The following is a 27,085-nucleotide window of genomic DNA, read 5'->3' on the forward strand; positions in this document are numbered from 1 at the left end:
GAGAAATGAAGGCTGTGGGGTGACCTCATGGCAGCCTTCAGTACCTAAAGGGAGCCTAAAAAGAGGAGGGGAATCAACTCTTTGAAAGGGTAGATAACTGCAGGACAAGGGGAAATGGTTTTAAGTTGAAAACTTAAGTTTTTAAGTTGAGGGAGGGCAGATTTTGGTTTTTCCCTTGTAGTCTTTGCTAAACCGTGGAAGCAAACTGACCTGCTCTTTCTCTCTCCTCTCTCCACCCTCTGCCTGCTTCCCTGCTGCAGCTTTTGCTCGTGGAAGATCAGAGCATAGTGACAAGGAACGGCTGCGGATTCGTGAGATTTCTCTCCCTCGTTCTGATCTCTTGCCAGGTACCTGCCATGGTTTGTCCCCCCACATGCTTTAGCAGCCCGTGACGCCCCGTGTTTAGTAACACAGCCTCATCCAGCTTTGATGGGACGCTGGTCACGTGTGGGTTTTCTCCACGTGCTCTGCAGCTCAGCCCTCAGAAGGATGCTGTCTGTGGTGCTGTGACCAGCTGGTCTACAGGAAACCAATCCCTTAGGCAAAGAGTCCCAGCCCCAGCTTGTGCAGAGCTGCACAGCATCACCAGGGACACCAGCAGGCGTGCTTGGGCTGTGTGAGTGTGCCCGACAGCTGTAGGGAGCACAGCAGAGATGTGAACAGAGAAAATAAAAGTGTGTTTCTTTTCAGTTCCAGCTTGTCACACGTACGCTGATGGCTGTGGCGTGCAGCGAGATCAGCTGTGGGCCTGACCTGGCATGGACAGAGGTAGAGTATGAAGCTCTGATTGGTCTTTGTTCCCTGACTGCAGCCAGCAGAGTGAGCCGCAGATGTGCTCTCCTGCTTTCCAAGAGAGCTCCTCTGTGGCAAGACAGTAGTGCAAGTGTGGCAAGTTTATAAAAGTACGAGAGCCATCTCGGCTGTTGTGTTTGTCCTCTACTGACTTTTCCCTTGAAATGGCTGCAGAAACAATCATTCTCTGCTCTGTTTGGCCTCGCTGTTGGTTGGACTGCTCAAGAGAGCTGCTTGGTGCTTGCAATGGCACTGTTTGCACCTTGTAACTGCAGCCGTAGCTTTGGTTTCCCTCTTCACGGTCTCCTAGCATCTGAAACAGTCAGCCTTCCTGCACAAAGAGCGCAGGAAAGGATGGGGCAAAATGGACAAGGCCACCTGTCTGCGTCAGTGCCATTGCTGATTAGTCTGGGTGGGGAGAGATGCATCTTTGCAATGCCTGGCGTGTGCCTGCTGCACACCAGGGAGAGAAACAGCCGTTATTAGACTTGCAGTTCCTTCTGAAGTGCCCATGATAAGGACCGAGTGCATTTCCTGCAGCTTTCTCTGCAGATGTGCTCCTCACCTTGAAATCCTCCTTGTTGGTTCCCAGCTCCTCACCGTGGCCTGTGCTCTCTGTTTCAGACTGAGAACAAGGGGAAACCCCTGCTGGACCATGGGGAGTCAGCTGTGAACATTCCAGCTATTGCTGCTGCCCATGCTATTAAGAGATACGTTGCCCAGGCAGCGGATGAACTCTCCTTTGAGGTAAGCAGTTCAAGGCGTTCCTTGTTGCTCAATTTTACAATGGCAAATGCCTTCAGAGCTGCACTGGTGCAAGTGCTCTCATGCTCGGCGATGTTTGGCAGTGCAGAAGAATGCAGACATTTGAGCTGTGCTTTCCTCCCAGCCGTGCTGAAGCTGGGATTGATGTTGCAATCTCTTGCAGGTGGGAGACATCATCTGTGTCATCGACATGCCACCAAAGGAGCTGACCCCCTGGTGGAGAGGCAAGCTCGGCTTCCAGGTAGGCACAAGCTTCAGACTGGAGAGTGCAACTTCAGTAGAGGCAGGAATCTCAGCTTAGAGCTGCTCTGCCTGCTCAGGATGCCTAGTGGACATAAACAGTTTCCCTGTGTCGGTGTCAGAGGACCTTGCCTTTGGCTGCAAATGATGAAAAATTGTTACCTTTATGCTGTGAACTATGGCCATTTTCTGCTGGATAGTCTTATGGAACGTCAGGCAAGCACGTTCCGAGGGAAATGTTACGTGGCTTTTGGTTTAACAGTTCAGATCTGAGAAGTGCTGCATGCAATAGTTGGCCTCTCTTCTTGTTACAGGTTGGATTTTTCCCAGGGGAGTGTGTGGAACTCATTAATAAGAACATTCCTGAGGCACTCATCAACTCTGTGCCAAAGCCAGGTACGAATGTTACATTTCATGGTGTGGGGAAGCAAAATGAAGTTTTTTTGGGGGTGTGTTCCATGTTTAGTACCTCCTTTATCCATGCCACATTGTCCTCTGGGTTGATGATTCTTCATGCACACCATGGGGCAGGGATTTGGCCCAATCCTCCTGATTTTATGATTGGACTTGGGGATACTATAGAATCTTCATAGAATGGCTTGGGATGGAAGGGATTTCGGAGATCACCATGCTCCAACCCTCCTGCCTCAGGATGGTCTCCCAGCCCCCACAGTTAATGTGAGACTAGATCAGGCTGCCCAGGGCCCCATCCAACCTGGCCTTGGGCTCCTCCAGAGATGGGGAAAATCCCTTTTTGTATGTACTGGTTGGTAATGTTCTTCCCGTTCTGACGTGCTCTGTAGAATGTGCTGTGCTCGGCCTCGTCCAACGGAGCCAGACCTGAAATGACCTGGTTTCTTCCTTTTGTTGTGCAGTGCCCAAGAAACGCAGCAAGATCCTCACCTTCCTTCGTTCCTTGGTGAAGGCCCGCCCAAAGAAACCGACCGAGCGGGAGGTGGAGAAGGAAAGGGTGTTTGGCGGTGACCTGGGAGAGCATCTTCTCCACTCCGGTCGTGATGGTAAGGAGCTGCCCATTCCTGAGATCTTCCTCTGCTGGGCATCTAAAGAAGATGAAAGGGAGCTCATATCTAGCAGGGGGCAGGCTGATAGCCGTGGAGACACGTGTAATGGGAGTTGATGGCTGAAGGATAAAGTGAGGCGGATGCTCCTAAGAGACAAGCACATCTGTATTTGCTTCAGCCAAGCCTGGCTGGGCTTAGTGGATGGGATGTGAAGCACAGCCTGCAGCAGGACTTGAATCAGGAGCTCCACTGACGGCTGGCACGTGTTCTTCAGTCCCCCAGGTCCTCCAGAGCTGCGCTGAGTTCATTGAGCAGCACGGCGTGGTGCAGGGGATATACCGCCTGTCCGGCGTCGCGTCCAACATCCAGAGACTGCGGTAAGAGTGCTGCGACTGACACAGCCTGAGTGCATCTGGTGTGGCTTTGGGCTTGCCTTCCTCTCGCTCAACCGGGTTTGCGTCCCTCTCTCCAGGCAGGAATTTGAGTCGGAGCAGATTCCTGAGCTCACCGTCCGTGACATTCACAGCGTGAGCTCCCTCTGCAAGATGTACTTCAGGGAGCTCCCGAACCCTCTGCTCACCCACCAGCTGTACGGCAAGTTCTCGGTAAGCACAAGGCCACGTCTTTCATTTCCCTCTTCCTGGGCCTCTTGGCAGATGGCTGCAGCAGTGCCCCAGATCGGAGGCCCTTTTGCTGTCAGCCCCACGAGGTTTACTCGCAGTGGTGTACTAGCCTGATTGGTGTCTCGCTCCCTTTCTGCACTACTCCAGGATGCTGTTGGTGCCGCTACGGAGGAGGAGCGGCTGCTCAGAATGCAGGCCGTCATCCAGCAGCTGCCCGCTCCTCACTACAGGTCAGTGCTGCCCTCAGCCTGCTGAGCTCAGCCCTGCTGCATTGCAGAGGGCAACGATGCGGTTCCAGGCTCTGTCTCACGCCGGCAACACGATGCCTGTGTATGCTGAAGGGTTGAAGGCTCCATGGGCTTACTTTATGGGGTCAGTTCCTGGGCACGGGGGCACGCTTGGTGCAGCTGATGGCTGCGGCTGTGCTGTGCTGGGGCTTGGTGCTGCAGCGTGGCACTCAGTCAGGTTGGATCTACTTCATCTTCGGTGACAGTAGCAATCACAAGAAGTAGCATGAATGGAGGTTTGCTTTCTGAATTGCAGCACGGCATGCTCGTTGGTGCTGAACGTTTGCCTCTCTTGTTTTCCAGGACACTGGAGTACCTGATGAGACACTTGGCGTGTCTGGCTGGGAGCTCCACCATCACAAACATGCACGCCAAGAACCTAGCCATTGTGTGGGCTCCAAACCTCTTAAGGTAAACTTCTGGTTCTGTTTCAACACTTCCTCTGTTCTCCAGTTAAGAAAAACAGTGCTCCCTTTTTCTCCATCAAATGTGCTCTTCTCCTGTAAAATCTGTGGCTGACAGAAGAGCAGGAGCCTGAGCTGTTCTCCATCCCCACGGGCACAATGTCTAGGTGACAATTTCTGCAGTCTTGTTGAGATGGGACTGACGTGTCCTTGATCATCCAGGGGAATTTCTGCAGTGGCATCACTGATTGCCCACTGCGGAAGTCTCCAGAGCCTCAGCTGACAGCTTTTGGCTGCAACAATTCAGACTCGGGGAAACGGTCTTGGAGAAATGACTTCTAAAATCTGCCTTTTCTACAGATCACAGCAGAACGAGTCTGCCTGCGCCAGCGGAAGAGCTGCCTGCATGGAGCTGCAGACGCAGTCGGATGTGGTGGAATTCATAATCAACCACACAGACGTCCTCTTCGGCTCCAAATCCAGAGCAGACATCGCAGATGCAGCAGGTGAGTGTCTTCCTCCATTAGCTTGATCTTGACCTGACACCTTGACAAATGCAGGCCTTCTCCAGGACCTCTGAGATACTCTTTTACCATCAAGGGGACAGCAGACTTCTAGGCTTCCATTAGGGTATGGCATCCTGTTGCTGGATGCTGAGAATGTCCAAGCCCAAACTTGACAAGGAAGAAACTGTCATTATTATGTTTGCACGCAGGAGAAGCTTGATGCAAATGTGGCAGCGAAGCTTTCTCAGTTCCCTGCCCCCATTTCCTTGGGTTTTTCCTTGCCTATTTTGATACAGTAAGCTGCTCTTCGTTATAACCATGTCCTTTGCCATAAACTGACCTCTGCCCACATGGTTATTTTGGGCTCCTCTTCTTCCAGTGGCTCGGATAAGCAAGCCTGAGAAAAATACAGCACCTCCCCCAGAACTGTGGTGGCTGTGCTGCTGCTTTCTGATCCTCGCTCTTACCTGTGGTTTTCCCTGACAGGGCACAGTTCTCTCCCAGGGCCCAAGTCTGTGGGAGTCTCTTCTGCTGCCACAAAGCTGCTCAGCCTGGAGGAGGCACAGGCACAGAGGCGAGGCCACAGCAGCTCTCCTGTTGTGACAGAGAGCAGCAGGGACATTGAAGTGGAAGAAAGCCCTGCAGCTGGGCAGGGCAAATTCCACACCGTCATCGACTTTCCATCTGACAGGTAAAGAGGACTTTCTTTTCCAGCACCTAGCATCATTGTTTGGGTGGGTTTTAGAGTTTTTTTTTTTCCAGTATTTCTAGTGCCAAAAGTTGCTGAAAGTAAGTTAGGCTAACGTGGGATTTTCCAGATTTCAGGGCCACGTGCCTGAAACCAATTCCAGTTCTCCTCTAAGCAGAGCTGTTGGTCAGACTTGCTGGCACTAGAAATTAAACATGGCAGTGAGATGAGGCTGATTAGGTGCTAATGTAAGAGTCAGAGATGCTTCTGAACTTCCTTTATGGCTGCACGGTTCCTCAGAAAGCAGTTACGCCTGCCAGCTCCATCAAAGCCATCCCTCAGATGCTGTGCTGTACAGCTGTGGAGCCTTTGCTCCCATGCTCTGCATCTTGCTTGACAGAGTTGAGGGGAATTTAGCCAGCAAGACTTCAGGGCTGAGCTATAGGAATGGAGCCATCCTCAACTACTGGAAACAGAGCGAGTTTCTAAGTTGTGCTTCTGCAGAAACCAGGCAGTGCTAGGAACAAGCAACTGCTGCCAAGAGCTCAGTGCTGCTCTTCCCTCACCCTGCACCACGCATGACTCACAGCGTTGGCTGTTTTCTCTCTCCAGACAAAATCCACCCAGCAAGACTGAGGAATCACCAGCTAGCAGTTGGTGTTGCTGCTTCAGCCTCAGAAAGCCATCCTCTGGCAGCAAACGCCAACTGCAGCGCAATGCCAGGCAGCCCTCAGAAACAGCAGTGGTAGTCCTGGCAGGTAAGGGTGCAAATGCAGCTTCCAAATCCCTGCTTTTCAGGAACATCGAATTCAAGCTTGCAGTGCACTTCTATCTCCTTCTGGCAGTCCAGCCCCTGCCTAGCATCTTCAGTTCACCCCTGATCAAGAACCACTGTCGTAATTCAGCTTGTGAAAGTTTGACACTAACCCCTGTGTATCCTTTCTAGGTGAATCGAGCCCTTGCCAACACAGAAGATCCAGGGCAAGTAGCGAGGATGCTCTCTGTGCTTCAATCAGTGGAGAGCTCTTAGGAAGCTCAAATTGCTGCAGTTCCAACAGCAGCCTTACACATGACAACATTAATGGAGAGAAGGAGCTCATCGAAGTCCATGCCCTCATTACACCTGGCTCTGCTGAAGTTGCTGACCTGGGCCTCCCAGACACCACAGTCACCAGCCTGGATTGTAACCAGGAGTCTCTGCAGTGCAGCCCAGCCCAAGAGCAGTGTGAGTGCCCCGACAGCAGCACCTCCATGCAGGAGCAGGTCAGCGTCAGTGAGGAGGAGCAGAGCCTCTTGCAGGGGGACTTTCAATCAGGCCTCCAGTCCCAGGCACCGGACAGCAGCACTGAGAGCTCTGAGCCTCTCTCTCCATGACAAGGCAGGATGAGTCCCATCTTCACCATGGACCTCTCACACCCTCCTGTCTTTTATATAATAATAAAAGCACACTCGTGCTCAATCAACGCCTTGACTGCCTCCAGAGTCTTCATTCACATGGACTGGGATGAATGCAGCACACAGCAAGGCACCCCAGCTTGCAATGCTGTGGCTGTGGGGTGCGTGCAGCACAGCTCCGGGTTTGTTCCTGTTTTGTCTGGCTTTGGGATGTCTGCAGGGGGAGCTCTGCTACCATTTGGCATGGTAGCAAATAATCTCTCACATCCTGGATGCTGCTCATGATACTCCCAAGCTTCGTGTCTGTGGCTTTGTGATGCTTTTCAGGGCTTTCTGATGCATTTTGATGCCTTGGATGTTCTTTAACACCTCTCTCCTCCCATCTTGTCCTTTCCTGGCTTCCACCTATGAGCTGGCCGTGCAGATCATCTCCAGACCTGTCATCAGCACACTGCGGCAGGAGAAGCTCCCCCTGGCCAACATCAGGCAGTACTGCTTGGTCTGCAGCTCAGTGGCCATTTCCCTTTTAGGCGGCTCCTGCAGAAGAATCAAGCAGCAGAACCTTTTGCTCACCCTGCACCACACAAATGCTACAAAAGCAGAAACAACATGGGAATCTCTGGGTCTGCAAGACTTCACAGACACTCACCGACTGTGTCTGATGGTTCCCTCCCATCCTTGATTTCCTTCTCCCCTTCTCCTCGTCTGATCCTACTGCTGAGCCATGATCAAGCTGCCCAGTGTGGCAGAGCATCGTGCAGAGCCGTGCTGGCACCTCCTCCCCTTCCTCTCCTGCAGCTCAGCCTGCAACCTGAGCAAGTTTTTTTCTGAGAAAGTGACCAGCTCTTTTCCATCCCTTTGCCCCTACAAACAGTTGTCCAGAGGATCTCGTCCAAGAATTCCTGGAACAGCCTGCAGCTGGCTCTCCTGAAGTTCAGGCTCCTGCCTTTGCTTCCTGCCAGGCCCGCATTCCTTGAGATCACCAACTCAAGGAGGGCATGGTCACTGCAGCCCTGACCGCCTCCTGTCGTAACCCCTGGTGTGCACCATGTCCAGCAATGCTTCCCTTCTGCTTGCTGTGCCCAATGCCTGCACCACAGAGTGATTCTCACTGCACTCCAGGAGTCTGTCAGATTGCTTGCAGCCAGCCATGCTGATTTCCCAGACTGACTGGAATCCCCCATCAGGATGAGAGTCAGTGAGTGCGATGCTTCTGCTGGCTGCAGTAAGCAGCTCCCACCAACAGGCTCTCTTTCCAGGCGGCTGTAGCAGACCCTCACCTCCAGAAGCCCTGCACTGCTGCATTTCCTAATTTTACCCACAAGTTCACAACCTGCTCATGGCTCTTCTGAGTTCTTTGCACTCAACTTCTCATCATAGGGGGCAAATCCCTTGCCTTCCAGAATTCCGTAGTATCAATTGTGTCTGCTTTATGTCAGGATTTTTTTTCTTTCTTTTCTTTTCCCATTTTCTAGGTAGGAAAATGAATTTCTGAGCCAGGAGAAGCAGAAGTGAAACAGTCTTCCTGGCACTGCTCAGGTTGCAGGAGTTGCCAAGTGCTCCTCAGGTAATGTGTGCTGAAGAGCTGACCTTGGTGGCAGGGGCTGTGGCTGCATTTTGTGCCTGTCATGCGGGAATACAAGAAAGCCTATTCAGAGCAGGAGCTGCAGAGCGAGATAAACATCACGAGAAGGTAAGGCTGAGAAGCAAGGACACCTCCAGAAAGAAGAGAAAAACTGAGTCAAGTGAGCTGCGTGACGGCCGTGTGATGCTGACCATGATTGGAGGAAGAGCGCATGGCTGGGAATGACTGATGGCTCTGGTTGGATGGGTGCCTGTGTGCACAGAGTTAAGGAGTGTTTGTGGGATGTTTTGCTGGCATTTAATGGCTGTAAGGGGAAGATAAGAGAGAAAACTTGTGAATGCATAGAAGGGATGTTAAAATCTGGAACAGACTGTTTGGATCAGTCACAGCTGAGTCCGTGCCAGATTGCCACACTGTCAGAACCTGGGGCCTAGGATTTTCCTTTAAGAGTGCCAACTGCTTATTTTAAATGATAAAAAGTAACATTGAAAAAAGCTTCCCTCCTTGCATTAGAATAAGGCATTGATATTTGATGTTTCTGTCTTTCCATTCCTTTAGCAGCCTGGGTGTTGATGCAGCTGCATGCATCTGCTGCCCTCCCCTTCTGTTTTGTGTAAAAGAACAGTAAAATATGCAATCAGTGTGAGATCTTTTAAAAGGATTTTACTTTATTTGCCCCTAGGCTGCAATGGCTGGGAAATGGCAGTGTCACCCAGGAGCCCACACGGCGACCTGATGTCTCATTGTTGGGGTCTATTGGAAACCACCACGATGACAAAAGAATGCCTGGGATTCCTCCGGCCCAAATGCCAAACCTTGCACTTGGCTGTGCTGAACCTCATGAGGTTCACCCAGGCCCACCTCTCAAGTCTGCTGAGCTCAAACAGATGTCATTTTTCTCGTGTCCTTCCATTCCGAGTCCATCTGTTCCCCAAAGCAAAAGAATTTGGAGGGAACCACCGACAGTTATGTGAGCGATTTCAGCGTCTATTTCTGATCATGGCAACAACTTCAGAGGTCACACTTAATTTACGGTGCCCGTTGTAATTCTGACCAAGGCTGCAGTTGCAGCTGACTTCCCAAGGCTGCAAGACGTGGTGGTGACACAGCCTTGTGCTTCTGCATTGGTGCTCATCCCACGTTTCCTTTCTCTGTCTCGCAGGTCAGCTCCTGCTGGAAGCAGATGGTATCCCAGTGTGAATGAAGGTCAGTGCAGGAGCAGCTGCTGATGGGAGGAAGGAAGTCCATGCTGAAGAGCTCTGAAGCATCTGCAGGTATGGTTCTGGAGGAGGCAGCAGTGATGTCGGAGGGCTCCCAGCAGGAAGCTGTCTCATCCAAATGCTTGCTGAGTGGTTGGAAGGGAGCTTTCTGCATGACAGCAGCACCAGTTGCTTGCTTCAAATGCTGCAAAGACAAGGATTAGCACGAGTTCCAGTATCTACAGTATCATCACGAATCACGATAGGATTACAATGTGTCCTCATACAAACGCAGCCATTTCTCTCTGAGTCCAAAGGCTGTCCGGAAGCATCTTTGAGGTCTCTCACACCAAACCACTGCTGTCCGTGTGGGATCTGACTCATTAGGGTACAGGGGTTAGGAACCACAGGCTGTCTTTTGAGAACGGGTTCAGTCATTTCCTTACATCTTGCACCAGCCGATACGTGCCGTCTGCCTTCCGTGCCGACAGGATTGGGGTGTTATAAGGCCACAGACAAGGTTCCAGAAGACCATCCTTAACCACTGTCTGTGTTACAGCTTTTAGACCCACTCTCCCTTCTAAGGCTATGGGATATTGTTGCTGTTGCACAGCTCCACTCCCTCCTTGGGCAGTTCTTTGTAAGGGAAAATTGTGAGTCCACCCCGATTTCCTTCCCCTGCCCACAGCTTTGGATTCATTTCTTCTCATCACAGCTGTTAACACATTCATTGACACCTGACATCTGTTTCACAGACTTGCAGCTGTAATCCTCATTTAACTGTTAAATCTCTCCCCCATAAATCGGTCCCTGCTTCAGGCACACAGAACAATTGCCCTGCAACTATTCTCTCTGTCCATTTTAGTTCTGTGGTCTCCAAGAGTGGAGCTGTCACTTCTGATCCCTCAGCCCCAGTTAAGCACAACAGCCACATCCAGATACACATCTGGTACCTCTGAACTAGCTAATGCTGTAGGATGGAATGCTGTTTCTGCACTGGCTATCAAATGTGGGATTGCTCTGAAGTAGTACAGCACAATATGTTTTGTAATTTGCCCTTACAAACAGTTTGAAAAAGTAGAAAGACTTTATTAGTATTAGTAAAAAGAAGTTATTTCATAACATATTTTAGAAATACAGTTGTTCAATCATGTGATCAATTCTCATTTACAGAACTGTAATAGTTACAAATTGCATGGGTTTAGTATTAAGGACCAGAAAGCATGTTGTAAGGCCATTCTGTTTGGATAGGAGAAGCTCAGCAAAAGAAAAACAGACTCCAAAGAAGCCAGGGCCTCCACACAAGGCCGAATTGACTCACTCTGTGGGCAGGTTGGGATGCAACAGGCAGGCATCAAGAGACTCCCCTCTGTCCTCCTTCCAAACTTCTCTCTATTCCGGGATGAGCAGGTGTCCAGAAATAGTGGCCAAGTGTTGATAAGCAGCTGTCAGACGTTCAATAATTAGCAGTATACCTGCTGAGCTAGCAACAATTGGTGTTTACCAGTCACACACACACACACAGAATGGCCTGGGTTGGAAGGGACCACAAGGATCAGGAATCTCCAACTGCCTGCCACAGGCAGGGCCACCAACCTCTGTACCACTGCACATATGCACATTGCTGGATAGAAACAGCACAGAGGGAAAAAACTGTATGCTGTGGATGCAAAGGGTGAATCAGAATGGCTTAACAGCTGTCACACAAGCAAAAGCAATCTTTTACCTGCTGTGCCATGCTCATGGCAGCAGCAATGCAGATGCCAGCAGCTGATGCCCACAAGGACAGCCAGCCTAGATTTATTTTCATTACATATCTCTGTCCTGATGTCCTTCTAGAAGCTGGAACAGTTCTCCATCTCAGCAGAAGAGGGCAGGATGGGTCCAAGGCGAGAACACACTCTCCTCTATTTATCTAGCACTGAAAGATTAAGACAAAATGAAAACCAGATGTGTTTCCCTGCCCATGGCAAACACCAGCCTTTCCATCCTTACAGTCCTCCTGACATCAGCACTAATTGTAACAACATCCCACTCACCTTTGCCATGTCTGGCAGAGGTTGCAGCTCTTTCTATTGCATCCCTCTAGCTTTCAAGTCAAGAGCTCTTGTGTCACACAAGGAAAAGCAATCTTTTACCTGCTTTGCCATGCTCATGGCAGCAGCAATGCAGATGCCAGCAGCTGATGCCCACAAGGACAGCCAGCCTGGACTTATTTTCATTACATATCTTTGTCCTGATGTCCTTCTAGAAGCTGGAATATTTCACCATCTCAGCAGAAGAGGGCAGAAGGGGTCCAAGGTTAGGGCACACTCTCCTCTTTTTCTGGCACACAAAGAGAAAGAGAAGATGAAAACCAGATGTGTTTCCCTTTCCATGGCAAACACCAGCCTTTCCATCCTGACATTCCTTCCTGACGTCAGCACTAATTGAAACAACATCCCACTCACCTTTGCCTAATCTGGCAGGGAGGTGATGCTCTTTCTATTATCCCCCTCTGGCTTTGAATTCACCAGTGCTTGTGTCACACAAGGATATGCAAGATTCCTCCTGTTCTGCCATTCCCATAGCATCAACTATGCAGATGCCAGCAGCTGATGCCCACAAGGACAGCCAACCTGGACTTATTTTCATTACATATCTTTGTCCTGATGTCCTTCTAGAATGTTGAACACTTCTCCATCTCAGCTGCCATGGTCAAAAAAGGTCCAAGTTTAGGGCACTCTCTCCTCATGGCCTCTTGCACTCAAAGACAAAGGGAACATGAAAACCAGAAGTGTTTCTTTGCCCATGGCAGACACTAGCCTTTCCATCCTGACAGTCCTTCCTACAATCAGCTGGAATTGAAACAACATACCCCACATCTCTTTTTTGAACTTATTCATGCATGAATAATAATAATGAGAATTTTTCTGTAAATCTTATTTCTGCATGGAAACGATCTGATAACCGGAGCTTTTTTCTCTAAAACAATCCAGCGAATTTGCATTGCTTATCTATGTACGCAAAATGTTTTTGCCATTCATCTCAAATATCAATACATCTGGCCAAGGAATATAGAAAAAGTATTTACAGACAGTTTTGGACATAGATTACTTCTGGTCAAGTGGGAAAGAATCCCTAAGCTGCAATCATGAAATTCTTTTATCACTTTCTCTGATTTAGCCAGTGTTACTAAAAGGGAAATAAGACACAGGCTTTTGATAGCAGCTGCCAATTTAAGAATGATAATACGGTTTATTTTTCTTGGCTAAGATCAAAGTCCCGCATTTCAGGATTATCTCCAGCTCATCAAGTATAATTAACAGTTTTGGATAGCCACATTATTGTATAGCAATATTGTCTTCCTGCAAGGAATTTCATTGTTTTGACACGTGCCACAGGTTGTTAATAGATTGCCTGATTACCATTTATTTTTTTTATTGGCTTATGATGACTACAGAAAATTATACAGCAGCACCATAAAAACTTTAAATCCTATCCCATGTATCTGCACTCATACGAAAATCATATTGGAAAGCACTGGTGAAACTAAGATTACAAAATAAAGCAGAGGACAATTTCAGTGAAAGCCTGCAGGTTTTACAGCTCTGCCCATTTCAAACCCCTGAAGACATCCACGGGTTTCCTGCTGTGGGACACAGGCACTCACCTGCAGCTCAGCACTGCCTGCTCATGCCTGCGCACACCTTCAGGCTGGAACCAAGGAAATCCTCAGCAAAGACATCAGTACACTTTTGTTAGGATGACTTTCCTAAAGAAGCATCAAATATTTCTTCTCGAGAAATACTGCAAGTCCCTTTGACACTAGCCCTTATTTTAAATGTTTAGATTTATGCTTCATTCAGGCGTGCTGTCACTCCCAAAAAGATTTTTATTCCTTTTCATTCTGAGGAACACAGTGATTTCTGCCTTGTTCACTGACTGTAGGCACAGCAATACTCCTGCACCTTCAGGGAAACAGCAAATCCATCTCTTTCACACCCTACTTCTATCAAGCTCATTCACCTTACAAGGTATTTATTGCAAGCAGCTCTTCCAGAAATGGAGATTAACAGAACCTGCAACCCAGGACACCTCAGTAAGCCAGTACTTTTCATCTCCTGAAGGTGTAGGTAGACACAGAGCTGGAACATCTCCTCCAGAGCTGTGTGATGCTATCTCATCTATGTTCCATTACTGTTGACTCAGTCTCACTTCTTATCTAACCTGGTTGCATCCCAGGATTTCTGGTGCCAAAAATAAACTGACAGCTTTCATCACTAGTTAAAAGGAAACTGCAATAGGAACAGCAATTTTTCTGATTTCTGTCTTGATCAGAGATGCTTCATGCAAGCCTGATGCGGTAGAAACAATATCAGCTTTAGAATGACAGTCATGACAGCAGCATTTTCCATAGTACTTCAGAAAGAACTGAGCACTGCCCCAAGAGCTTCAGAGCGGCAGGCTGTCACAGTGTGCCAACCAGCTCAGCTGTGAGTTGGCACTGAAGCTGCACCACAGGGAGAACAAAGCCCCCTGTGCACCCTTGGAGAGCCAAGGGTTGGAGATTCATGAACCTTGAGCTCCTTTCCAACCCGGGCCATGCTGTGATTCTGGGATTCTCACCTTTGCCTCATCTGGCAGAGGGAGGCAGCTCTTTCTCTTGTCTCCCTATGGCTGTCAGGTCACCAGGGCCAGTGTCACACAGGGAACTGCAAACACTGTGTGTGCTGTGCCCTGCCCATGGCAGCACAGAGGCAGCTGCCAGCAGCTGATGCCCACAAGGACAGCCAGCCTGGACTTCCTTTGATTCCTTCCCTTTGGATCAGCGTCCTTCAGGAAGGCGGAACATCTCTCCAGCTGAGCAGCAGAGGACAGCAGGGCTTCGTTGTCTGGGCATGTTCTCTTCTGGCCCTCTGGCCCTCACAGACACAGGAGGAGGACACAGAGGCTGCTGTAACACAGCCAGCCCTGCCTCTCAGGTCAGCTCTCAGGCCATCCTCTCTCCCCTCAGCAGCAGCTCACTGTTCTGCACTCCTCTGGCCTGGGCTGGCAGAGGTGTGCAGCAGTTCTGCTGATCTCCCAGTGCTGGCCATGTCTGCAGTGCCTGTGTGAAAGACACAGGAAGCTGCCAGCATTGCACTGCTCTGCTGTGCCCCTGCCATCACCGAGTTTGCTGTCAGCAGCTGCTGCTACACGTCCATTCAGGCACAGGCCTTTCCTTCCTGGCCCTCTTTCCCCCCTCTCTCCTCTGCTCTCTCTCGTGCTCCCCTTTGGCCTGGGCTGGCTGAGCAGTGCAGGCCTTGTTGTTGCTCCCTGGGCCAACTACGTCACGGTTCCCCGTGACTCTGCCAGCTGCTCTGACACAGCGACTGCGTCCTCAGTGTGGATTCCAGAATGCGACAGACGTCCAGAGAAGACTTCCAGGGCTGATGGGAACATGCTGCCATCAAGAACTGCCATGGCTCAGGCCCCCTGGGAATCTGCTCACAGCGAAAGCTGCTGTCACTCTGTGTGGGCACAGCCTTGTCTGTGTAGGCCTGCTCACACTGCAGCCCCTGTCTGCACCAGAACCGTGCCGATCCACCTTCTCTTGGCCTCCTTGCCTGCATGGAAAAGGGCAGCTTGGGCTGAAGTCCCTCCACTTTCAGATGGCCGAGTGAAGTCTCTGAGCCCTGGTGACCCACGCAGCTCTTCAGCCTGCTGACCTGCTCTGCTGGGGCTGTCTTAAAAGGCAGAGGGCACGTTATCCTAATGTCCCCACATCCATCCCTCTTAGCATACTGTAGGCCAGTTCCTAAAAGGACACCTGCACAATCTCTCTGAATGTTAATCAACATGTAGTTAGTTTTCAGTGGTGATTAGCTATGTGTTTAGTCAGAGGTGCAATGGTTCTAATGGTGAGAGAAAGACATTCCCAGTTGTCATCAGGTGGAACACACTTCAGACTGGAATCCTCAAGCAGACTGCAGTCAAGCTTTCTTAATTACTCGTTGTTCTTATCAATTCAGACGCATCTCTGAATTCCTGCTTGAATGAACATTCTGTAATAATCTGCTGAGACAGTGCAAGGCTTGACAATGAGACTATAGTTTATGAAAGCAGCACTTTTTACTTCCTTTACAAGTTCTTATCTGAATGCTAAATACAACATCAATTCACTTCTCACTGGGTTGAACGTTTTAAATATTTGGTAAACATAATGGTTCTAATTCTGACATTTAATATGAAAATATTAAAATTCCTTGTAAGTACTTTTTTGTTAGAATGCCAGATGCTAAAGGGATGAAGTGGCACAAGAAAGCAAAATATCTCTGCTGATGGCAGGAAGGACTGTAAGGATGGAAAGGCTGGTGTTTGCCATGGGCAGGGAAACACAACTGGTTTTCTTGTTCCCTTTGTCTTTGAGTGCCAGGAAAACAGAGGAGAGTGTGCCCTCACCTTGGACCCCTCCTGCCCTCTGCTGCTGAGATGGAGAAATGTCCCACCTCCTACAAGGACATCAGGACAAAGATAAGTAATCAAAATATTTCCAGGCTGGCTGTACTTGTGGGCATCTGTTGCTGGAAAATTTAATGGCAGTAAACTGCCTAGATAATGACAGAATGAGGGTGACAATAGAATGGTACGTAATCACAGTACAATGAAAAAAGTATGCAGGGTGCAGGAAGGGAGGTGTGGACATTCTGAGTTGCAACTCTTTATTTGCTCCAGAAAGCTCTACCAGAATGGAAGACTGAAGGAAATACTTTGAGTGTTTTTTTAATGTGACTGGATAAAAGATCCATGTGGCAAATTGAAGAACTGAGTGGTAAAGAGACATAGATACCTCACTGTTACATGGAACCTTTCAATTAAGCACCTGAGCACTGCGTACAGGACTTGGGAATATAAGTATTAGAGGATCCTGGAATATCTTTATTTGGAAGGGACCTCGAGGATCATGTATTCCACCTCCTGGTTCCACACCGGACCTCCTATGGGTCAAGCCCTGTGTCTGAGAGCATTGTGCAAATGCTCTTTGGCCTTTGTCAGCTCAGTGCCAAACCACTGCCCTGGGGAGCCAGTGCCAAATTCCATGTATCTAGTTCATCCTACAGAATGATGCCAAGAACAGTTATAGAGATCGACTTACAAACAAAATTCTTCTCTTGAATTAATGGTACACTCACCATTAAAAAAAAAAAAAGAAAAAAAAAAATCAAAGCCACATTCTTACGCTGGCATTTTACAATATTGTCAGATTTTTGTAATTCTGTTTTGTCATATAAGATTCTCTCATCGTGAAATAATGACCAAGTTCTCTTTTCAGATCTAAACATACAAATGCTGAAGGCAGCAGTGCTGTTCAAGAGTACATTACCAGCTCAAACACTGCTTTGGCTGTAAAACTGAAGGTAGTAAGGAATTTTATCAAGGAGTTAGCATGTAAGTGTAGATTTAAAAGCAACCTGTATTGTTACTTAGAGTTTGATATAGTGTAATCCAATGCACAGTACTTGTAACGTGTGTTTTACAAAATGCTTTGCAATGTAGGCATCTATTAAGATAAATGCTGCAAGTTCTAATATGTCCATGACCTTTTCAAACTGTTCCTTACTGCTACACATCACTACGAGTAGTTCTTCTGTCAGGAAGGATCACATGAGTAATTAACCTGTGACCTTAAGTTTGGAATTAAATGCATACAGTGGAAGTAAGAGCTGTGGGTTATTTTGCTCTTTCAGTGTTGAACAGCCGAGGTGTTTTGTTTTGGAGGGTGGACAGAATCACAGAATCACAGAATCACTAAGGTTGGAAAAGACCTATAAGATCATCCAGTCCAACCATCCACCTGTCACCAATGGTTCTCATTAAACCATATCCCTCAACACAACATCCAAACGTTCTTTGAACACCTCCAGGGTCGGTGACTCCACCACCTCCCTGGGCAGCCCATTCCAGTGCCTGACCACCCTTTCAGAGAAGTAGTATTTCCTAATATCCAGCCTGAATCTTCCCTGGCGAAGCTTGAAACCATTCCCTCTAGTCCTATCACCTGTTACACGAGAGAAGAGGCCGACCCCCAGCTCGTTACAACCTCCCTTCAGGTAGTTATAGAGAGCAATAAGGTCTCCCCTGAGCCTCCTCTTCTCCAGACTGAACAATCCCAGCTCCCTCAGCCGCTCCTCATAAGGCCTGTGCTCCAGACCCCTCACCAGCTTTGTTGCCCTTCTTTGAACACGCTCCAGGGCCTCAATGTCTTTCTTGCAGTGAGGGGCCCAGAACTGGACACAATACTCAAGGTGCGGCCTCACCAGAGCTGAGTACAGGGGAACAATTACTTCCCTACTCCTGCTGGTCACACTGCTTCTGATACAAGCCAGAATGCCATTGGCCTTCTTGGCCACCCGGGCACACTGCTGGCTCATGTTTAGCCGAGCATCAACCAACACCCCCAGGTCCATTTCCTCTACACAGTCTTCAAGCCATTCCACCCCAAGCCTGTAGCGTTGCTTGGGGTTGCTGTGGCCAAAGTGTAGAACCCGGCATTTGGTCTTATTAAACCTCATCCCATTGGCTTCAGCCCAGCTCTCCAGCCTGTCCAGATCTCTCTGTAGGGCCTCGCTACCCCCAGGCAGATCGACACTTCCAGCCAACTTGGTGTCATCTGCAAACTTACTGAGGGTGCACTCAATGCCCTCATCCAGGTCATCAATAAAAATATTGAAAAGGACAGGCCCCAGCACCGACCCCTGGGGAACACCACTCGTGACCGGTCGCCAGCTGGATTTAGCTCCATTGACCACCACTCTCTGGGCTCGACCCTCCAGCCAGTTCCTTACCCAGCCAAGAGTGTACCTGTCCAAGCCACGGGCTGCCAGCTTCTGCAGGAGAATACTGTGGGAGACAGTGTCAAAGGCCTTGCTGAAGTCTAGGTAGACTACATCAACAGCCTTTCCCTCATCCACCAGGCGGGTCACTAGATCATAGAAGGAGATCAGGTTGGTCAAGCAGGACCTACCCTTCGTGAACCCATGCTGGCTAGACCTGATGCTCCAGTTGTCCCGCACTTGCCGCGTGATCTCCCTCAAGACAATCTGCTCCATAACCTTCCCTGGCACCGAGGTCAGGCTAACAGGCCTGTAGTTCCCCGGGTCCTCCTTACAGCCCTTCTTGTAGATGGGAGTCACATTGGCAAGCCTCCAGTCTTCTGGTACCTCACCAGTCAACAAGGAGCGCTGATAGATGATGGAAAGCGGCTCGGCTATCACCTCCGCCAGTTCCCTCAGCACTCTCGGGTGAATCTCATCCGGCCCCATGGACTTGTGACAGTCCAGTTGGAGTAGAAGGTCTCTGACCGTTTCCTTCTGAATCATGGGTGGTTTAGTCTGGTCTCCAGCCGAGACCACCTGGTCGAAAAGTGGAATATCCTGAGGATAACTGGTCTGACCTTTAAAGACAGACGTAAAGAAGGCATTCAGGACCTCTGCCTTTTCTTTATCCTCAGTAGTCACATTCCCGGCTTCATCCAGTAAAGAATGGAGATTCTCCTTAGTCCTCCTCTTACTGTTGATATATTTGTAAAAGGATTTCTTGTTTCTTTTTATTCCAGTGGCCAGGTCGAGCTCGAGCTGGGCTTTCGCCTTTCTGATTTTCTCCCTGCATATCTTAACAACTTCTCTGTATTCTTTCTGAGTTGCCCGTCCCTTCTTCCACAGGAGGTAGATTCTCTTTTTCTCCCGGAGCTTCAAGAATAGTTGCTTATTCATCCACGCCGGTCTCCTTCCCCGCCGGCTCATTTTGCAGCTCAGGGGGACAGCCCGCTCCTGCGCCTGTAAGACTACCTTCTTGAAGAGCAACCAGTTGTCTTGGACCCCTTTACCCTCTAAGACTGAATCCCAGGGGACTCCCCCTACTAGTCTTCTAAACAGTTCAAAGTCCGCCCTCCGGAAGTCCAAGGTAACAGTTTTGCTGTTCTTCCTCCTGGCTCCACCAAGAATTGAGAACTCTACCATCTCATGGTCACTCTGTCCAAGACAGCCCCCAACCTCCACATCTTCCACCAGACCTTCTCTGTTTGTGAACAGCAGGTCTAGCGGGGCAGCTGATGTCAGGAAGGACTGTAAGGATGGAAAGGCTGGTGTTTGCCATGGGCAGGGAAACACATCTGGTTTTCATTTTCTCTTTCTCTTTGAGTGCCAGATAAACAGGGGAGAGTGTGCCCTCACCCTGCAACTCTCCTGCCCTCTGCTGCTGAGAGGGAGAAATGTCCCAGCTTCTGGAAGGACATCAGGACAAAGATATGTAATGAAAATAAGTCCAGGCTGGCTGTCCTTGTGGGCATCAGCTGCTGGCATCTGCATTGCTGCTGACATGAGCATGGCACAGCAGGTAAAAGATTGCTTTTCCTTGTGTGACACAGGAGCTCTTGACTTGAAAGCTAGAGTGATGCAATAGAAAGAGCTGCTACCTCTGCCAGACATGGCAAGGGTGAGTGGGATTTTGTTTCAGTTGCTGCTGATGTCAGGAAGGACTGTAAGGATGGAAAGGCTGGTGTTTGCCATGGGCTGGGAAACACATCTGCTTTTCATCTTCTCTTTCTCTTTGTGTGCCAGAAAAAGAGGAGAGTATGACTACAAATTGGACCCCTCCTGCCCTCTGCTGCTGAGATGGTGAAATGTTCCAGCTTCTAGAAGGACATCAGAACAAGGATATGTAATGAAAATAAGTCCAGGCTGGCTGTCCTTGTGGGCATCAGCTGCTGGCATCTGCATTGCTGCTGCCATGAGCATGGCACAGCAGGTAACAGATTGCTTTTCCTTGTGTGACAGAGGAGCTCTTGAGTTGACAGCTAGAGGGATGCAATAGACAGAGCTGCAACCTCTGCCAGACATGGCAAAGGTGAGTGGGATGTTGTTTCAATTAGTGCTGATGTCAGGAAGGACTGTAAGGATGGAAAGGCTGGTGTTTGCCATGGGCAGGGAAACACATCTGGTTTTCATTTTCTCTTTCTCTTTGAGTGCCAGATAAACAGGGGAGAGTGTGCCCTCACCTTGCAACTTTCCTGCCCTCTGCTGCTGAGAGGGAGAAATGTCCCAGCTTCTGGAAGGACATCAGGACAAAGGTATGTAATGAAAATAAGTCCAGGCTGGCTGTCCTTGTGGGCATCAGCTGCTGGCATCTGCATTGCTGCTGACATGAGCATGGCAAAGTAGGTAAAAGGTTGCTTTTCCTTGTGTGACACAGGAGCTCTTGAGTTGACAGCTAGGGGGATGCAATAGACAGAGCTGCAACCTCTGCCAGACATGGCAAAGGTGAGTGGGATGTTGTTTCAGTTGCTGCTGATGTCAGGAAGGACTGTAAGGATGGAAAGGCTGGTGTTTGCCATGGGCAGGGAAACACATCTGGTTTTCATTTTCTCTTTCTCTTTGAGTGCCAGATAAACAGGGGAGAGTGTGCCCTCACCTTGCAACTTTCCTGCCCTCTGCTGCTGAGAGGGAGAAATGTCCCAGCTTCTAGAAGGACATCAGGACAAAGGTATGTAATGAAAATAAGTCCAGGCTGGCTGTCCTTGTGGGCATCAGCTGCTGGCATCTGCATTGCTGCTGACATGAGCATGGCACAGCAGGTAACAGATTGCTTTTCCTTGTGTGACACAGGAGCTCTTGAGTTGACAGCTAGAGGGATGCAATAGACAGAGCTGCAACCTCTGCCAGACATGGCAAAGGTGAGTGGGATGTTGTTTCAATTAGTGCTGATGTCAGGAAGGACTGTAAGGATGGAAAGGCTGGTGTTTGCCATGGGCAGGGAAACACATCTGGTTTTCATTTTCTCTTTCTCTTTGAGTGCCAGATAAACAGGGCAGAGTGTGCCCTCACCTTGCAACTCTCCTGCCCTCTGCTGCTGAGAGGGAGAAATGTCCCAGCTTCTGGAAGGACATCAGGACAAAGGTATGTAATGAAAATAAGTCCAGGCTGGCTGTCCTTGTGGGCATCAGCTGCTGGCATCTGCATTGCTGCTGACATGAGCATGGCACAGCAGGTAACAGATTGCTTTTCCTTGTGTGACACAGGAGCTCTTGAGTTGACAGCTAGAGGGATGCAATAGACAGAGCTGCAACCTCTGCCAGACATGGCAAAGGTGAGTGGGATGTTGTTTCAATTACAGAAATCACAGTATCACAGAATCACTAAGGTTGGAAAAGACCTATAAGATCATCCAGTCCAACCATCCACCTGTCACCAATGGTTCTCATTAAACCATATCCCTCAACACAACATCCAAACGTTCTTTGAACACCTCCAGGGTCGGTGACTCCACCACCTCCCTGGGCAGCCCATTCCAGTGCCTGACCACCCTTTCAGAGAAGTAGTATTTCCTAATATCCAGCCTGAATCTTCCCTGGCGAAGCTTGAAACCATTCCCTCTAGTCCTATCACCAGTTACACGAGAGAAGAGGCCGACCCCCAGCTCGTTACAACCTCCCTTCAGGTAGTTATAGAGAGCAATAAGGTCTCCCCTGAGCCTCCTCTTCTCCAGACTGAACAATCCCAGCTCCCTCAGCCGCTCCTCATAAGGCCTGTGCTCCAGACCCCTCACCAGCTTTGTTGCCCTTCTTTGAACACGCTCCAGGGCCTCAATGTCTTTCTTGCAGTGAGGGGCCCAGAACTGGACACAATACTCAAGGTGCGGCCTCACCAGAGCTGAGTACAGGGGAACAATTACTTCCCTACTCCTGCTGACAGTGATGGGACAAGTGGGGAATGGCTTTAAACTGAGACGGGGGGTGTTGAGGTTGAGGTTGGATGTGAGGAGGAAGTTTTTCAGCCAGAGGGTGGTGAGGCACTGGAACAGGTTGCCCAGGGAGGCTGTGGATGCCCCATCCCTGCAGGCATCCAAGGCCAGGCTGGATGTGGCTCTGGGCAGCCTGGGCTGCTGGTTGGCAGGTTAGAAACCCAACAGGACTTTATTGCAGCCCTGGGTGCAGGGGGATCACTGCTCCTAGCATGCAGACAGAAGAGCTGGAGCACACAGGTGATGTACATTCCACTTGTGAACATTCCTGCAATTCCAGAGAGCGTGCGCCTGTTCCAATCACTGCTGCACAGATTAAAAACTGATTGCAGATGAGCTGTTTTGGTATGGGGTTCTTGCCAATGGTCTGCAGTGGCTGTGTGATTCCTCGGGGAGTTGCTCTCCAGCCCAAAGGTCATGTCCTAAGTCGACCAGATCCCGTTTGTGTCCAGAAATGGCTGACAACAGATCAGCTGCTGGTCAAGTTTCTAACATCACACTGGCCTTGCTCCAGTGTCTGTGTCATCAGCCCCAGCACATACGGTGCACCTCTTCAAGGCTTTGGAACACTGAGACTCTGCACTTGGGCTCCAGACATCCTGCTGCACCAAGAGGTTATTCTAGCTTTGGTATCTTGCAACTTTGTATATAACTACATCACTGTAATCATAAATGTCTAGGAGCAAGGAGATGGAGAAATTAATCTTCCTGTAATTCTCTGTACTGCAGCCCCGTGGTTGTCAACACCTAATGCAATATTGAAATTTCAGTTGATAAATTGAAAGCTGTCCCTAACAAAAAAACATCTGCATTTGTTATTGAAATCACACTAAGGATCAATGAATCCAAATGCTTCCAGCATAACCACGATTATAGGCAGTGTTTAGACAAGCTCTTACAGGAAAACCATGAACACAAGGCTAAAGAGAGACTAAGTGATGCACTCTGCAGGAATACTCATGGAAGTCTTCACAGTGCAGGAGTCTGATCTGATTACAGATGCTGTGCTTTAAGTACCCCTTATCATATCTTTTTTTTCACTGTTGTGCAGGGGTTGGACTCAGTGATCTCTGGAGGCTGGAGATGCTGTTTGCTAATGGCAGATGGAGAGAGGAAAAGCAAGTCCAAGGCATGCTGTGCATAGCCACCACATGGCATCTGCACCATTTCCCCCTGCACAAAGGAGGAGCAGCTCACAAGCTTGGCCTGGGCCAGGGAAGGGAGCAGACAAACATCTGGACCGACCCCAAACGAGCTGGTTCTGCAGGTTGGGTGTCTTCTGCTGCTTGTCTCACATCCTGCTGCTCAGCGGTAGATTTGTTCCTGCTCAGTGCTAACAGGAAACTCACACAGCATTTCTGTTTCAGCTGTGCCAACGCTTTGATCCCTTGCTGCTTGGATGGGGCATTTGAAGAATGATGCCTGTGCTGATGTCCAGCCAGGCTTTGGGGATGAGTCTCCACACCAGGGTCCGTCTGACAGGACTGAGGGTTGGGGATCCAGCCAGGTCGAGTCCAGTGTGCTTTGCTCTTGTTCTTAGTGCTTGTTTTTGCTCAGGAGGGCAGGAGGTGAACCTCGTGAACCCATGCCTGCAGACGGGGTTTGCAGAGAAAGAGGTCCTGCAGGCCTTGTGTGACAGCCACGGAGCTGCAGCGAGGCTGCATCAGTGTAAAACACCAGAGATCCACGGAGGTGTGAAGGGGAGCTGTGGGCTGCAGTCACGCAGGAAGGGATGTGCATGCTCGGGGTTTGGTTGTTGTGTGTGTGTTAAGTGACTGTGATACCACTGCTGGGTCAGTGTGAGTGTACGGAACAAGTGTGACAGCCTTTTTGATGGAGCCCTGTGAAAGGAGTCCTATGGATTTGAGATCCAACTATCAGCCTGTGGGCATCATCCAGGAGTTGGGGTAGGGGATGAGGCAAGGGAAGTTGGGCTAGGAAAGGGATAAAGCAGTCTGGCAGTAGTTCTGTGTTTCTCCCATCTCCTGCTTTATTTCCTTCCAGGTGAAATAGATGGGTGCTGCAACATGCCCTTGAATGTAACAAAACCCACTCTAGTGTGGATTTGACATGGGCCCAGCACTGCAAGGGACGCTGCTGGGAGGAAGCGTCCATCTGGCTGAGGGCAGGAAGGCCCTCCAGAGGGATGCACTGAGGCCAGTTGTGCGAGGCTCAACAAGAGCAAGCACCAGGTCCTGCGCTTTGGTCATGACGACCCCGTGCCAGCTTCTCCAGGATTTGGCTGGGGTAGAATTCCAAGCAGCCCCTGATTCCAGAACGTTGGGCTGGGCTGTTGGAATCTTCTGCCCTTGTGACTGGTCTTGCCTCCCCACCCTGTCCGTCGTGGTGGAGCAGCCTGGTGGCCCTCAGTGATGTCATAAGGGCTAGAATGAGGGGAGGAGCAGTGCGTGCTGCGTCCCTTCATTGGAGCGCTGGAGCTCTGACTGAGCAGCTCGCTTGTTGCACTTGTGCACCGACTGCGTCCCTTTGTCTTCACACCGTCCTGTGCAGCACCTTGTAGGTAAGCTGAGACAGTGTGGGAGAGACGGGGGGACAGTGAGTGCTGAGAACTGCTGGCTGGCGGAGCTCATAGGATCACATTATCTCCATCAGCAGAGGGGTGGTCAGCAGGGACAGGGAGGTGATCGTCCCCCCCTGCTCTGCTCTTGTGAGGCCCCAGCTGCAGTACAGTGTCCAGAAAGAGAGGGAGCTGTTGGAGAGGGTCCAGAGGCGAGCCACAAAGATGATCAGGGGACAGGAGCACCTCCCCTGCAAAGACAGGCCGAGGGAGCTGGGCTTGTTCAGCCTGGAGAAAAGAAGGCTGTGGTGTGACCTCATGGCAGCCTTCAGTACCTAAAGGGAGCCTAAAAAGAGGAGGGGAATCAACTCTTTGAAAGGGTAGATAACAGCAGGACAAGGGGAAATGGTTTTAAGTTGAAAACTTAAGTTTTTAAGTTGAGGGAGGGCAGATTTTGGATTTTCCCTTGTAGTCTTTGCTAAACCGTGGAAGCAAACTGACCTGCTCTTTCTCTCTCCTCTCTCCACCCTCTGCCTGCTTCCCTGCTGCAGCTTTTGCTCGCGGAAGATCAGAGCAAAGTGACAAGGAACGGCTGCGGATTCGTGATATTTCTCTCCCTCGTTCTGATCTCTTGCCAGGTACCTGCCATGGTTTGTTCCCCCCACATGCTTTAGCAGCCCGTGACGCCTCGTGTTTAGTAACACAGCCTCATCCAGCTTTGATGGGACGCTGGTCACGTGTGGGTTTTCTCCACGTGCTCTGCAGCTCAGCCCTCAGAAGGATGCTGTCTGTGGTGCTGTGACCAGCTGGTCTACAGGAAACCAATCCCTTAGGCAAAGAGTCCCAGCCCCAGCTTGTGCAGAGCTGCACAGCATCACCAGGGACACCAGCAGGCGTGCTTGGGCTGTGTGAGTGTGCCCGACAGCTGTAGGGAGCACAGCAGAGATGTGAACAGAGAAAATAAAAGTGTGTTTCTTTTCAGTTCCAGCTTGTCACACCTACGCTGATGGCTGTGGCGTGCAGCGAGATCAGCTGTGGGCCTGACCTGGCATGGACAGAGGTAGAGTATGAAGCTCTGATTGGTCTTTGTTCCCTGACTGCAGCCAGCAGAGTGAGCCGCAGATGTGCTCTCCTGCTTTCCAAGAGAGCTCCTCTGTGGCAAGACAGTAGTGCAAGAGTGGCAAGTTTATAAAAGTACCAGAGCCATCTCGGGTGTTGTGTTTGTCCTCTACTGACTTTTCCCTTGAAATGGCTGCAGAAACAACAATCATTCTCTGCTCTGTTTGGCCTCGCTGTTGGTTGGACTGCTCAAGAGAGCTGCTTGGTGCTTGCAATGGCACTGTTTGCACCTTGTAACTGCAGCCGTAGCTTTGGTTTCTCTCTTCACGGTCTCCTAGCATCTGAAACAGTCAGCCTTCCTGCACAAAGAGCGCAGGAAAGGATGGGGCAAAATGGACAAGGCCACCTGTCTGCGTCAGTGCCATTGCTGATTAGTCTGGGTGGGGAGAGATGCAGCATTGCCTGGCGTGTGCCTGCTGCACACCAGGGAGAGAAACAGCCGTTATTAGACTTGCAGTTCCTTCTGAAGTGCCCATGATAAGGACCGAGTGCATTTCCTGCAGCTTTCTCTGCAGATGTGCTCCTCACCTTGAAGTCCTCCTTGTTGGTTCCCAGCTCCTCACCGTGGCCTGTGCTCTCTGTTTCAGACTGAGAACAAGGGGAAGCCCCTGCTGGACCATGAGGTGGCACCCGTGAATGTTCCAGCTATTGCTGCTGCCCATGCTATTAAGAGATACGTTGCCCAGGCAGCGGATGAACTCTCCTTTGAGGTAAGCAGTTCAAGGCGTTCCTTGTTGCTCAATTTTACAATGGCAAATGCCTTCAGAGCTGCACTGGTGCAAGTGCTCTCATGCTTTGCGATGTTTGGCAGTGCAGAAGAATGCAGACATTTGAGCTGTGCTTTCCTCCCAGCTGTGCTGAAGCTGGGATTGACGTTGCAATCTCTTTCAGGTGGGAGACATCATGTGTGTCATCGACATGCCACCAAAGGAGCTGACCCCCTGGTGGAGAGGCAAGCTCGGCTTCCAGGTAGGCACAAGCTTCAGACTGGAGAGTGCAACTTCAGTAGAGGCAGGAATCTCAGCTTAGAGCTGCTCTGCCTGCACAGGATGCCTAATGGACATAAACAGTTTCCCTGTGTCGGTGTCAGAGGACCTTGCCTTTGGCTGCAAATGTTGAAAAATTATGACCTTTATGCTGTGAACTATGGCCATTTTCTGCTGGATAGTCTTATGGAACGTCA

The 27,085-nt window shown here is 49.8% G+C and overlaps 2 protein-coding genes and 1 long non-coding RNA gene across 3 annotated transcripts in view; all 3 read left to right on the forward strand.

Moving 5' to 3' along the window:
• Window positions 1–261: 261 nt before the first annotated feature.
• On the forward strand, window positions 262–1,455 carry LOC149912322 (uncharacterized). Its single transcript, XR_016461826.1, has 3 exons — window positions 262–347; window positions 691–768; window positions 1,417–1,455. It is a non-coding gene; the product is annotated as an uncharacterized LOC149912322 (long non-coding RNA).
• A 1,425-nt stretch (window positions 1,456–2,880) lies between these two features.
• The window catches only part of LOC149912323 (rho GTPase-activating protein 32-like), a 28,454-nt gene continuing 4,249 nt past the window's right edge, over window positions 2,881–27,085 (forward strand). Inside the window, exons 1-3 of the mRNA XM_090131000.1 lie at window positions 2,881–3,196; window positions 3,292–3,424; window positions 3,590–3,672. Of these exons, the coding sequence (XP_089987126.1) occupies window positions 3,021–3,196; window positions 3,292–3,424; window positions 3,590–3,672 (392 nt within the window). The 5' untranslated portion in view covers window positions 2,881–3,020. The remainder of the gene's footprint in view (window positions 3,197–3,291; window positions 3,425–3,589; window positions 3,673–27,085) is intronic.
• On the forward strand, window positions 5,589–6,775 carry LOC149912324 (rho GTPase-activating protein 32-like). Its single transcript, XM_090130770.1, has 3 exons — window positions 5,589–5,674; window positions 5,940–6,085; window positions 6,274–6,775. The coding sequence occupies exons 1-3, from the start codon at window positions 5,589–5,591 to the stop codon at window positions 6,699–6,701; spliced, it is 660 nt and encodes a 219-aa protein (XP_089986896.1). The 3' UTR covers window positions 6,702–6,775.

The sequence above is a fragment of the Phasianus colchicus genome, chromosome Z (genome assembly GCF_987193195.1).
Source record: "Phasianus colchicus chromosome Z, bPhaCol1.hap1.1, whole genome shotgun sequence".
NCBI lineage: Eukaryota > Metazoa > Chordata > Aves > Galliformes > Phasianidae > Phasianus > Phasianus colchicus.